Source organism: Geospiza fortis, unplaced genomic scaffold (genome assembly GCF_000277835.1).
Source record: "Geospiza fortis unplaced genomic scaffold, GeoFor_1.0 scaffold173, whole genome shotgun sequence".
Taxonomy (NCBI): domain Eukaryota; kingdom Metazoa; phylum Chordata; class Aves; order Passeriformes; family Thraupidae; genus Geospiza; species Geospiza fortis.
Genome location: NW_005054334.1, coordinates 5,349,476 through 5,361,997, shown reverse-complemented (window position 1 = coordinate 5,361,997; position 12,522 = coordinate 5,349,476). Strand labels below are relative to the sequence as shown.

General features: G+C 50.7%; 2 protein-coding genes across 2 annotated transcripts in view; one reads left to right on the top strand and one right to left on the bottom strand.

Annotated features, from left to right (window-relative positions):
• RRP7A (ribosomal RNA processing 7 homolog A) overlaps positions 1-3,023 on the top strand; it is a 5,695-nt gene extending 2,672 nt beyond the window's left edge. The window contains exons 2-6 of the mRNA XM_031057767.1: positions 31-296; positions 567-690; positions 1,303-1,400; positions 1,800-1,998; positions 2,454-3,023. Of these exons, the coding sequence (XP_030913627.1) occupies positions 31-296; positions 567-690; positions 1,303-1,400; positions 1,800-1,998; positions 2,454-2,539 (773 nt within the window). The 3' untranslated portion in view covers positions 2,540-3,023. The remainder of the gene's footprint in view (positions 1-30; positions 297-566; positions 691-1,302; positions 1,401-1,799; positions 1,999-2,453) is intronic.
• Positions 3,024-3,810: 787 nt separating this feature from the next.
• SERHL2 (serine hydrolase like 2) lies at positions 3,811-11,968 on the bottom strand. The gene is made up of 11 exons (XM_014307395.2): positions 11,889-11,968; positions 11,103-11,327; positions 9,962-10,003; positions 9,208-9,227; positions 8,946-9,020; positions 8,054-8,163; positions 7,700-7,779; positions 7,334-7,368; positions 6,503-6,579; positions 4,962-5,055; positions 3,811-4,617 (listed from the first exon to the last, which is right to left on the bottom strand). Exons 2-11 carry the CDS (start codon positions 11,248-11,250, stop codon positions 4,501-4,503), a joined length of 798 nt encoding a protein of 265 aa, XP_014162870.1. The 5' UTR covers positions 11,251-11,327; positions 11,889-11,968; the 3' UTR covers positions 3,811-4,500.
• Positions 11,969-12,522: the final 554 nt, after the last annotated feature.

Genomic DNA, 12,522 nt, shown 5'->3' with positions numbered 1-12,522 from the left:
GGCCGGGGGCGGCGCTGGGGGGCCGGGGAGCCGGCGTGTGCCTCGGGGCTGCTGCCGGCAGAGGGCCGGGCTGGGGCCGGCGAGCCGCCCGGAGAGCTCTGCCGCTGTTCGTGGGAGGCATCGCTCCTGCTTTGCTGTACCGCGTGTTTTCTCTTACTCTCTCTTTTAAGGACTCTTTGTCTAGGCTGTTCTCCCGCTGCGGGCATGTGCAATCTGTGGACATCTGTGACAAGCCAGGGCCAGGAGAGAAAAAAGATAAACTGGCATCGAAATTCTTTGACCACAAAACTCTGAAGGTAAAGCTTGGGCAGGGGAGAGGAATACTGATGGTTCAGTGGGAAAAGATGGCAAGTACTGAATGGTTCTCTTCAGAACACGAGGCACAGGAAACCATATGGGGCACTGGGAGACATGATTACTTACTTAAGTTTACACTGGTTTTTTTTTGCTATCCTACTGCCCCTTGTGGTTTGATTTTTATTTTAAGTTATTTGTACTGCAGTTCCTTGATCCATGGCCAATTTCTCTTACATATCTGGCTCACCTGGGTTTTTTTTTTCTTTTAGGGATTTCAAGTAGCATATGTGGTGTTCAGGAAACCAGCAGCTGTCCAGGCAGCCAAGGCTCTATCACAGGAAGGTCCCTTGCTAATATCAACAGAGAGCCACCCTGTGAAAACCGGCATTAGCAGTATGTCAGCTCTGGCTATCTTTCTGTGGGTTAATGCTGGGCAAGAACTATACTCATTGCTTGCTGAATTCTACCCTGCGTGTCCCATTTTGTTCTAAGCAGGGGGATATTCAGTGTTTTGTGTTCTTTCATTATTCACTGGGTAGCAATCTTATTGAACTAAATGTTGAAATCTGGTCCACTGACCCTGTGGGAGAGTGGGGACTTGGAAGGGTCCTTTTTTCCTGACATTTTTCCGGTATTACATAGATTCAGAGATACTGTCTGCATCTTAGCTCAAAATGGAGACCAGACTATGCAACAGGCCCCAGATGTCTGTCAAGTTGACAGCACTTCACATGTAATTGCTTGACAGAAGCACGGCCCTGAATGTTGTGCCCCTTAGGCTTAAGGCTAGCCCCTTCTGCCTGGGCAAGTTGCAAACTCTTCCCATGGCATATTGATTGTGCTCACAGCCAAGTCAGTCTGAGCTGTGGCAGGGGGGAAGCTGAACACAAATGGGAACAGTATGTCCTTCCCCCATGCTAGAGTTCACTCTAGAGCTGCCCAAAAGCACCACACTAGCCTGCTTCTAACAGCAGCTGCTGCTGACTTGTGCCCTCTCTGTCTCAGAGTGGATCGCCAGCTATGAGGCCTCCATTGTGGATCCGAAGGAGCTGAAGGCTGAGGTGGATGCCTACATGGAAGACTATGATAAAAAGGTGGCAGAGGTGAGGCCAGGCTAGGGAGGGAACCCAGCTAAGCAGATTTCTTGGGGCAGAGGGAAAGAAGAGAGATTTCCCAGTGCTCCAGCCATAGTGGAAAGGGCTGAGGGTCTCTCTGTTGGGCACAGGTTTTTTTACCCCCAGTTGCTGGTGGGCAGCCAGACCCAGGCTTGGTCTGCAAAACCTGACCCTTCCCCTAGGGCTTACAACAGATACCCACAAATAAATTGGTTTGTGGCTGACAAGCTGGGAGCTGAATGCCTGCAGCCCTGATCCCATGCCTTCCTTGAAATCTTGCGTGGAAGCAGGAGCTGTAACTTTGCCTGTGTTTAAGGGAGAGCTGTGGGGAGTTGTGCATTAGGCTGTGCATCTGCACTGGGCTGCCTCACCCTCCTGTCCTTACAGGAAGAAGCCAAAGCAGCCACGGAGGAGGGTGTTCCGGATGAGGAGGGCTGGGTGAAGGTGACGCGGAAGGGCCGGAAGCCCGGCCTGCCCCGGACAGAGGCTGCCAACCTGCGCGTGCTGGAGAAGGAGAAACAGAAAAGGGCCCGCAAAGAACTGCTCAACTTCTATGCCTGGCAGCATCGAGAGACCAAGAGAGAGCGTGAGTGTGCAAGTCTCCTGCCCCTGCCTGGGCCTTGTCTCTCACACTGTGGCCTGAAGAGCATCCTTCTGCCTTCAGGGGAGGTGACATCCAGCTGCCACTAAGCAACTGGCTGGCTGGATCTGAATGGCCCCTTGCCACCACCTGTCCTAGCAAGGGCTGCTGGAATATTTTGTGGGAGGGTGTGGTTTTCCAAGAGGTGCTTATTCGGTCTGCACAAAGGCAGCGATTGAAGGGGGAAACTAGCCAATTCCTCCCCAAGAGGGAGCTGCAGCACCACTGGAGATGAACAGCTGGAGCCCCAGCTTGGCACTCAGCTGAGGCTTAAAAGGACCTGCTCTGGGAAGTGGCTGGGACTGTTGGGACTGAGCCCCTCTGGTGTGTGGAAGTGAGGTTCCCAGGAGAGGGAGATCTTCTCTCGTGTGACCTGTTCTTTCTCTTTCTCTGTGTTTTAGACATTGCCCAGTTGAGGAAGAAATTTGAGGAGGACAAGCAGAGGATCGCACTGATGCGAGCCCAGCGCAAGTTTCGGCCATACTAGGTTGTGCTGAGCTGTTCTTCAGGTGCCTGTGCTGGAGAGGGTAGGAGAGATGCCTACTGACTCCATTTGCCAAAGGATTTTGAGGAATTGAGGCAGCTTTGGATTGCCTCTGCCTTTGGATCTGAAACAGGAGATCCCAGCAACTGCTACTGGAGGAGAGTTCCCTTTACTTGCACCAGTATCCTCCTGCTCTTCTGTCATTCAGCCCCATGGCACCACTTCTCAAGGTGCTCAGGTCAAGGGGCTGAGGCACATCCTGTGACAACCTGTATCTCCCTGCCACCCAAAACCACACCTCCTAAAGTTTGGTGAGAACTGGGATTGACCTAGTGCAGCCTCTGCAGGGGCAGGGAATGGCTGAAGAACTGTAAATAAACTGCTGCTACTGTTTTCAGAACATGGGAATGCTTCTCTCTCCCCTCCGGTCTCCTGTGGGAAACAGCTTCCTGTGTGCTGGGGTGGTGGTAAAAATCCTGGCTTGTAACCTGGTGCTCCTTTGCCCATTTTATTGAAGGAATGAGGAGGGAAGTGACTTTAGGAAAAACCTAACTGCGACTTGTTGTCACAAGGAAAGATCAGTGGTTTAGTAGAGAGCCCTACTCCTTCTCTTGGTGTTTCCCTCCCTGGCCAAGTGTTGCAGTGCCCAGTCATCCAGCTGTGCATGGAGCTCTGCAGCCATGTCTAGGCCATGAGAATTTCCTAATACCCAACACTGTTGCAAGAACAAATGCCACTTTGAGCAGCAGGTTTGGAAGGAAAAACCAGACTCTCCACACCCTGTTTCCACTTAACCTGTCCCCCGCCCACAGAAGGCAGGTAAGGATGGCACCAGGCATGTTTAGGTGTGGGGCAATGGTTTTGTGCTGCTCCTATAGCATTTGTGCAGCTCTGGAATAGTGGGAGGTCTGTGATCAAAGTAACCCACCCAGTCCCAGGCTTTCACACATTTATTTTACTGTCTGCAGCCTCACTAGAGATGTGACCATGAATGTAAGGTGGAAATGGTGGTAAATTCCAGAGAGCTGAGATAAAATGAATTTACCCTCTCCTAAAAAACCGACTGCAAATACAGTTGCTTGCAGAGATGACAGGCCTGCCTGCTTCAGTGGGCTTTTTGCATCAATTTAACTGGGAGGCAGATCCTTAATAAGGCCTACCTAAGGCAGACAGTGTGTAAAAATTGCTGCCTCCCAAGATGCATTTTAGCTGCTTGGGTGAGCAGCCTGAAAGAGAAAGGAGGTTTGTTCTCCTATGGAGTCAAGAAGACGGACTTAACATTAGAACATTAATCTTTATTTAGTACAGAAATTGTCTCTGCCAACTTTTCCATCATTTGTAGTTCTCCCAGCTGCTTCAGCTAGAGGATTAAGGATTCTCTAGCCTTCATTAAAATGGCCTTCTCTGCACAGGTGAGCTCTTATTTAAGCTGATTCTTAAACAGTAGTTCTCAAAATGGAACAGAGACACTGAGGCCCTCTGAGCTCGGGCATCTATGGAAGTAAGCAGAGAAGCAGAACACTTTCCTTGTTTTTCAGCAGGTTAAATCCTGGGAGCAGCCTGTCCACACCATCCCCAGGGAGGAAGCAAGACGAGCCACCTCTATTGCAGTGCCAAAGCTGGGGAGCTGCTGCTGTCACAGAGGATGTCTCTGTGCCTTGTGTTCTACTCTGTTTCAGGGTGCAAGTTTGGAGTAAGCCAAGGGGAAGGCCACTCTGGCCCTCTATCCCTGTACTCAAAGAGCTGGAAGTAGAGCAAGGATTCCTTCTCCCTTTGGCAAATGAGATACTTTGCTTAGCTCTCCTTCAGAGTACCCCTGGCAGACCTGCTTCCACCCTGCAGTGAGCTAAGCATAGGAAAGATTATCACAATCTAATGTTGGATGTGAGGTAGGAATGGTGACAATTCTGGAGCTGGCTTGTTAGCTCCCAGTTCTCTTGGACTGCTGCAGCTGTGAGGGCTTCCTAGAGTCTGGCCCTGGTGTTCTGTGCTGTCAGGAAGTTGCTGATGATCCCAGATACCACCTCGGGCTCGTTCAGGTGCACAAAATGACTCCCAGGCACTTCTGCTAGCTGGATGTGCTGGAGGGAAAGAACACACGAAGATGTGGACCAGGAAAGTGTTCCCACAAGCACACACTGCTGTGTGACATTAGTGGGAAGGGACAGGGCAAGTGAGGCAGGACAGAGATGGGAGGAGCAGGGAAGAGCTGGGTCCAGAGGGCAGTAATAACTTGGGACTTTGGCAGCAGGGACGAAGTTGACTTCCTCCCCTGACTCCACACCCCCACCCCCTTCCCCATGTGAGGGCTGTGCTGTTCAGGACAAATAGCCTCGTGGAGGGTGTCCACCAAGGTCAGCTGCTTCCCAGCCGCTGCTCCCAGGTTGGTGGCCAGTTGAGGTGCAAGGATGACATTTGCTCTCACCTCTTTGAGGTTAGACTCGAATGCCTCCTGCAGGGCTTTCACAAAGTGATTTCTGCTCGGTAGGTTGTGCGGTACCAAGAGTCCATCTTGTGATCTGAAAAACAACAGTGAGGCTCAGTTCAGCACCCAGTGTGCCTCCATTTGTCTTTGTGGCTGTCCTGGGCAGAATCAGTGTCCCCAAGACAGGAGGGTGAAAAACTCAGCTGTTCTTCCCAAGCTGCTTGTAAGCAGCGACAGGGTCATACATGGTAGCTAGAGTGCACCACACAGCTTGGCTAAGCAGCCATTTTATATCAAACTAAAAGGTGTAAAACCTTGGGTGACTGCCTAGTAGTATCAGAGTGGGGACTGGCCAAACATTGTCCTCCCAGGGCTGGCTCTGTAACTGGTCTGAAAACATCATTCCCTGCCCCTGCTCAGCCTTCTTCCTGCCTTAGAATTTCCACATCTCCCCTCAGCCCATTCTGCCTCTCTTTTGCTGCTTATTTAACCAAGTTATGCCCTGCTCAGAGAGGGAGGTACCAGGGCAGTTGCCCTGGAGAAGTCAGCATTACATCTCCTGCACAGCTAAGATCATGCTGTCTCCTACTGTGCTGGTCATGGGACAAGGGGACATCCTAGGCCCAATGGCATTTCTATAGCACAGAGGACTTGACCTCAGTACACTATGACATTTCTGGACAAGCAGGAATAACCTGAAGCAGTTATGATACTAAAACCCATCAGGGAAGCCAAAACTGCACCTCTTTTCTCAACTGCTAGCACTTGTTGTTTTCTAGACAATCTTTTAACAGCACCCCACCAGCCAAAGGAGCCAGTGCCCTGCACACCTTGCCCTCGAAGGAGATGGGAAGACAGAGGATGACTTGCAAAACAAGCTGTGCACCCAGACAGCTTAACAGCATGTGGGACTCTGCGCAAGCCACTGGCCCTGTCCCCAGAGCTGCTTGTCCCAGATGCCACAGGAGAGAGCTTGCAGGAGGTCAGTCAGACCAGGGGCTTTAGGAGCAGCTGGAGGAGATGGAGACTGCTGTAGTTCCACCTGTTTGCTCAGGCAAGAGGTTTTGGGGCCTGGAGAAGGGGGCAGGCTGGGTTGTTGACTGGGGTAGAGTCAGGTCAGGAGGACAGCAAGTAGGTGTGGTGTGTGGAGGGTCACGTGTCTGCCAGGGTGGCCCCTTGCTGCAGTACCAAGGAATGGAAAGTTGTGATGTGGGATTGTGAAGCCAAGAGCATGGGGAAGATGGGGCAGGACTAACATTTCCTCAGTCAGCCTTGCACCAGGGAGTCCCAGCCTGAAAGCAGAGTGCCAGGCTGGGAGGATGTTCCAGTTGCTGTCTGCCTTCTCCAGGAGCCTGCTCAACCCAGGGCAGTGGTAGGGAACTGGGAAATACTTCTCACATGTGAAGCTGTACTGTTGCACCAGCTGGCCAAAAGCCTGGATGACTAGTGTAGAGGAAGGGGTAGTGGAGGACTCCCTCCTAACCTTCATTCCTTCCACTGAGGGAAACAGCAAGGGTTGGTATGGTTTGTGCCTCACTCACATAATGATGAGAACACGGTCCTGGATCTTCTGCAGGAGCTTCACACACTGCTCCACCGTGAAGAACTCTCGACTCTGCTGCAGGTGCAAAGAGAGGAAAAGTGTCAAAGCTCAGGGACAGCAGCTAGGGGCAGAAGGTGTCCCCAAGCCATCCTGCACAAGTGGCTCTGAAGGTAGAAGTAACTGTGGCCCTGAAGCTTTCATGCTGGGACGTGACAAGCATCCAGGCTGCACACAGGAGTAGATGGCTCTGCAAAGGCTCCTTCTGTCCAGCTGTGTTTCAGGGCTGCCAACAACACTGCCTGCTGGGCTGCAGCACATATGGGAATGATCTCATAGAGAAAAGCTTTAAAAATCATTTTACTAAAAAGGAGAGAGTACATTACCCTGGCTTCCATATCCTGACAGTAGCACAGATAGAGGAGGCCCTAATTGCTTAAAAGTGGCACAAAACTATCAAAATAGCAAACCTAAGGACTTTGCTCCACCCCCCTTCTTATTCAGGTCACCTGACAAGCTGACAGAAAGCATCCATCCATCTGCTGCCTGAAGAGTTATAACAGTAGGAAAATGTGGCCAGGAGGCCTTGGGGCAGAGGAACTTCTAAAAAAGCAAACAGTAACATTTTCCAGTGACTCTGTAAGCTGAATCAATGATCAAGTGCAGGCTCTTTTAAAAGCAGCATTTAAAGGACATGTGGGAATTCAGGAAGCAGAAAGTAAGCAGCTGGGTGGAGGCAGGGCCTAGCTCAGTGAGCAGGCATCCTCTGTGTGAGTGTTCTGTAAGCTCAGGGCTCCGAAGGAGCGGGGGATGTCAGAAGAGCAGTGCTCACCGTACGGGCTCTCATGTCTCTGTTATACACCAGCCCTGGAAAGAAAAAAACAGAAGGTTTTCTTAGGAGCAGGAGTTGTTTGGTTTTACCTCACTTTTGGGGTCTGCCCAAGACTTTCTGAGATAGGAAGAACAGGATTAATTAAAATTTCTCCTTTTTTTAAAATTTATTTTCTTTAGCTGTTTTAGGATTTGAGCACCAAACCCAGCTGCTGGGAATGGAGAACTCTGCCTCCAGACTCAACTGATCCCATCCAGGCTGTGTAAATCTGTAGCTAGGGCACCCTGTACCCTGCAGAAGACAATGGCTGTTGGCACCAGTCCCTTCCCACACCCAGCAGTGGCCCAGCACCACACAGCCCCTTACCAGCGGGTGTCTCAGTTGCTCCTCGCTGCAGCAGGATTGCCCCACCCTCTGCTGTCAGATGGCTGTTTGCTTCTAAAAGCCTGAGGGAGACATGGCAGAGAGATTGTGACGCTGGAAAGAGGGAGGAAGTGAAGCAAAAATGCCATGACAAGGTGACAATAAGCTCTCAGGCTGCTTCAGAAAGGGGCAGGAAGAAGCAGCAGCTTCTGGCAGCAGAAGCAAAAGGTCATGCTGGGATTCCAGAAAAGGACTTGAAAGGTGAAATGCAGGGATGGTTTTTCTTTCTCATTGTGCAGCTGTAACTCTGTCAAGGTGAGGGCAGGCAGTAAATGAAGAGGATGGATGGGAACCCACCTCTGCAATGCTGCTTCAGGGCTCCGTGCTTTGGGAGTTTGCTGCTTTGCCTCCAGACTCAGCAGTCTGTCGATCACCCTCCTTTTTGATTTCAGCCATGCCTCAGTGTCCTGAAACACAGAGAGGTAGGGAAGAGGAGTAACCCCTTTCTTCCGAGTGATTTTACCCCTTATTGGAGAGTGGAAGAGAGAGAATTTCACTCTTCAACATCCCTCAGAACTGGTATCAGTCATGGGTATCTTATTAAAAATAACTACCATAATTTCTGGGAGAAAGGGCATTTTTAAAGAAATACAGCAATACTGCTGTAATGAACTTATTAACCTTTTATCCTTGCCATCTTTTCTAACCCTTCCTACCTCACTTCTGAGTTGAGGACAACTCTCCAAAGTTTGGTATTTTTTGTCTCTCTGAACTAGTTTTGTCTCTCTGAACCACTACTGCCAGCAAAAGCTCCAGCATCTGGTAGCAGTGATGGCAAGTTGGGAATGTAGCTTTATGAACTGCCGGGAACAGAAAAAAAATCTACCAATCTTGTACCCAGGTCACCCAACATGCTGTTGGCAAAAAGATAACCTCAGCTGGCAGTTGCCTGGACAGAGGTTCCAGTTTCCTTTGTACAAGGGCTTGGCACAGACAAGAACATTTCAGTGCTAAGGGACTGCAGGATGTGGAGCTCTACCAAGTGTGCCCCAAGGGCCACCGTAAGGACAGACTTCAGTCTGTGCAACAAGGAGCAGATCAGTGCCTGCCAAAAGGAAGAGCGCTAGGACTTGTGTGACCTGCCAGGAAGTGGTCACATCAGTGTTTTCTCTGAACAAGTGAGGAAAAGAAAAAAACCGTATATTTTTGTATTTTAAAAAAGTGAAGGGAAGGACACATGAGCTCTAACCTCTGGAGCTAGAAGAAAGCCAAGACTTTCCAGCAGGATCAGCTTGTCCACCATCTCAGGATAAAGGAAACAGAACTGAGGAGAGATGAAACAATAAGAAAATGAAAAGCTGAGCACTGAGTGATGTCTATCCTGCTGCATGGGAGAGGGGTCAGGGAAGGGCCTCTCCTCCACTGAGATCCAGGTCTGTCCCTTCATTCCCCTCCTATTTGTTGTTGCAGCTGCAGAAATCAACCCCATGAAGAAATGATGCTTTACTCACCATTCCTGCCACAGCTCCACCTGCAAAGAAGAAAAAGGTGCTCAGTAATGCACAGAACAGCCCCTGGTAACAGAAATTCACCTTCCCCACAGCAGGAGCCGCCTCAGAAATAAAAATGTGCATTGTACCATGGGACAAAACCCCAGTACAGAGGAGAGCTCTCACAGCCCACAACATGCAGGCAGAGACCAGGGCTGTTGACCTGCTGTGTTCCCCATCTTGTGCCGTTCCCACCTCCCTCAGACAGCAAAGGCCAAGGAGGAGTTACTGTTTAAAATGTCTTGATGTGCAGGTCCTGTTAGCTGTGACCAGAGCAGCCCTGGGAAGCAAACTCCAAACTGTGGCAAAATCAAATCATATTCCAAGCTCAAAGGGATGGGTCCTGGAGTCCAGTTCCCCTCAGGCAGCTTTACAGCCCACCACATGGGCTGGCTGTTCCCAGGCTTTGTGGGGACCAGGCAGGAAGACCTGCTGTGAATTCTCTTGCACGGACCATCCCTCTTTGCCAATCACTGTTCTGTTCTGTCCTGTGAGTGGGGGAAATGCTCACAGCAAGAGTTACCACTGTCTGTACTGCAGGGTCTTGAAAACAGCATTTCAAACACAGGCAGAGATTTTTGAATCACTCAAGCAGGAGCGTCGTACTTGGCATAATATAATAAATATTCCAACCCAGCTCCTAGCAGCATGTCTTGGAAGTTAATTATCTACTGCTTTCTATTAATCTCAGTTTACAAGGACTAGAGCCACTTACCCATACTGTGACCCATCAGAGTGAAGCGTCTCCACTGCAAGGCTAAATGGCAAAAGAGAAAAACAGACAGTACTGCATTAGAAACCAGAGCAGCAACATCTTGCTGCTTCTCCACTGACACGGGCCCTTTCTCCCAGGAGGGCTCTTGCACTACCACATTTGCCTCTTAATCCAGAAACGAAGCAGCTAAGTGGGCCCATTTTGAAGAAAAAGAGCATTTACCACCTCATTTCCATGGTAGTTAAGTCATACAGCTCTCAAGTTCTCTCTGTATGTCAAACAAACTCCAGCAAAGTCCCAGGCACTGCCAGATATGAGACTGAGAAGCAGAGGAGTCTGACTGGGTAGCATCTGGTGGAGGAGAGAAACCTTTACAGAGCATCCTGCTGCAGGGCATTCTGCAAGACGTGAGGACACAGAGCCAGGTCTGCTGCATTGAGGGAAGTATGATTCCAAGTGAAAGCTTTCTGCACCATTTAGCACATCAGGCTCTTCAGTCCATTTTTAGGGCACTCTGGGAGGCTTATAGGAAAATACAGCTTTATCAGTGCTGCCCATCTGAAATATACCTCACTGAAAGATGGGATTTATCCTCTGAGAGCCTCTAGAGGCTCTTTTGTGTACTGAATGGGGAATGTAAAACTACACATGCCAAATATACAGATGGACAGTTACATCAGCAGTTATTAGGAGTACAAGACACTTTGAGATTTCTTTTCATGATACTAAAGCAAGTAGTAAACTGCCATCAGGGAGAACCAGAAGTTTCCAACTTACACCTAACACTGGTTAGGGGTCACTGACTGCTTAAAAAAAGCCAGTGTGGCAAAACCATTTAGTTGCGTCCACCACTTCACCACTACAGCTTTTTTAGTACAGAAGCACTAGCAGCAGGGGGAGAAGGAGGGGGAACTGAAAATGCTGCTTGCTTGTTGGAAAGAGCAGGACCAATACAGCACCCCCTCCACAAGCACCCCCTCGAGGGTTCCTTCCAGTACCCACCTGCTGCCACCCGGCGCACGTCAGTCACATAATCTAGGAAATGGTAGGGGCAGCCTGCAGGTCGGTGGGAGGACAAAAAAGAGGATCAGATGTGCAGCCTGGCCACACAACACAAGCCATCCTAGTGAGCCACACCTACCTCTGGGGAGCAATGGAATGAGCTTGTCAAAGGTGTTGGCATTGTCCAACCAGCCATGCAAACACAGCACAGGGTGTCCCTCCGAAGGTCCCCAGGCCTTGGCTGCCACATGTCCCCAGGGCACAGGGAACTTCAACTCTGAGAACATGCCCAGAACAGGGTGATGTCCTTGGAGAGTCACGTACTCTGAGAAGGTCCCAGGGGTCTTGTTAATGGTCTAGAGCTCTGAAAAGAGTAATACAGGTCTTTAGTAACTCACCAGTCTCCTGTGGTCTTAATTAGCAGCTTGATGATTTATAGCTCCCCATTCAACATCCCAAGCTGCTGTTCCTGACTGCCTGTTTGGGGAATCCTCCTCCCAGCACGTACTAGCTATGCTCCTAGGAAGAAATAAGCTTTCCCTAATGTAGGAGAAGAAAGCCTTCTCTGTGTCTCTGCAGCAGCTGCAACCTGACCAGAAGGCACAGGAGATCCGGCAAGAGGGAACCATACAGAATTCCCCCAGCTAGCTGCAGTCAGCCAGGCACCTGTCCTGGGTTAAAAAGACAGTTTGGGGAATAAGGATGCTGCCTCTAGCATTCGACTGTTACCACCTTGCCCTCTTTTACCTTGGTGCTTCTCTTTCGCACCACTGGTTGGCACGTTTGCTAGAGCAGCTGGCTTCATGCTGCACAGCAGGTCACTGCTGCCACCTGCCTGTGCACCCCTCAGGGCCAGAGACTTTTGCATGGGATATGGGTCCACAACCTGCCAGGCACTTGCTCAACCTCAAACCATCTCGTTTACCTGGCAATCACTGATCCTTGCTCAAGCACCAGCTCCTGAGTGAACCCAGCCTCTGGCGACCTTCCAGTGGTGGTTTAAACATTTCCCTTTCACCCACAAGCCACAGGCAACCTGACTATCTCCAAGTCTTTCATGTCATATCCCCTTCCAAGTGACTTGTCTTGCGTATCTACTCCCTTAATTAGCCCTCTGAGACTGCACAGCAATTAAATCACTCTACAGCAAGGCCCCCCGGAGCCCCTACGTGTCTAAGGAGTGAGGACAGAGGGGGTGGGCTGCTGTCAGGGCCCTGATGGTCCCAATCAGCCACGCCTGGGGCTCCCCATGAGTGTGTTTAAGCTCGGCCCAGGACCAGCCGCAGCAGTGCTGCAGCAGTGTCGGTGTCCATCAGCAACGCCCTCGCCGCAGGAACCGCGGCCCAGCCTGCTGATCACGGGGCTGTGTCTGATCCCAGCTGCCCTCGCCGGGCCACATCCTGACAAACAACCGTGGGCTGACTTCCCATAGTATGACCATGGACCTGCCCTGTCCTGAGGGCCTGGGCTTTGGGCAGAGCCTGATGGCCCTCCCAGGCAGTCCTGTCTGGGCCCAGCGGGGCTCCGGCCCTGGGATCCCCCCGGCCCCGGGGTAAGGC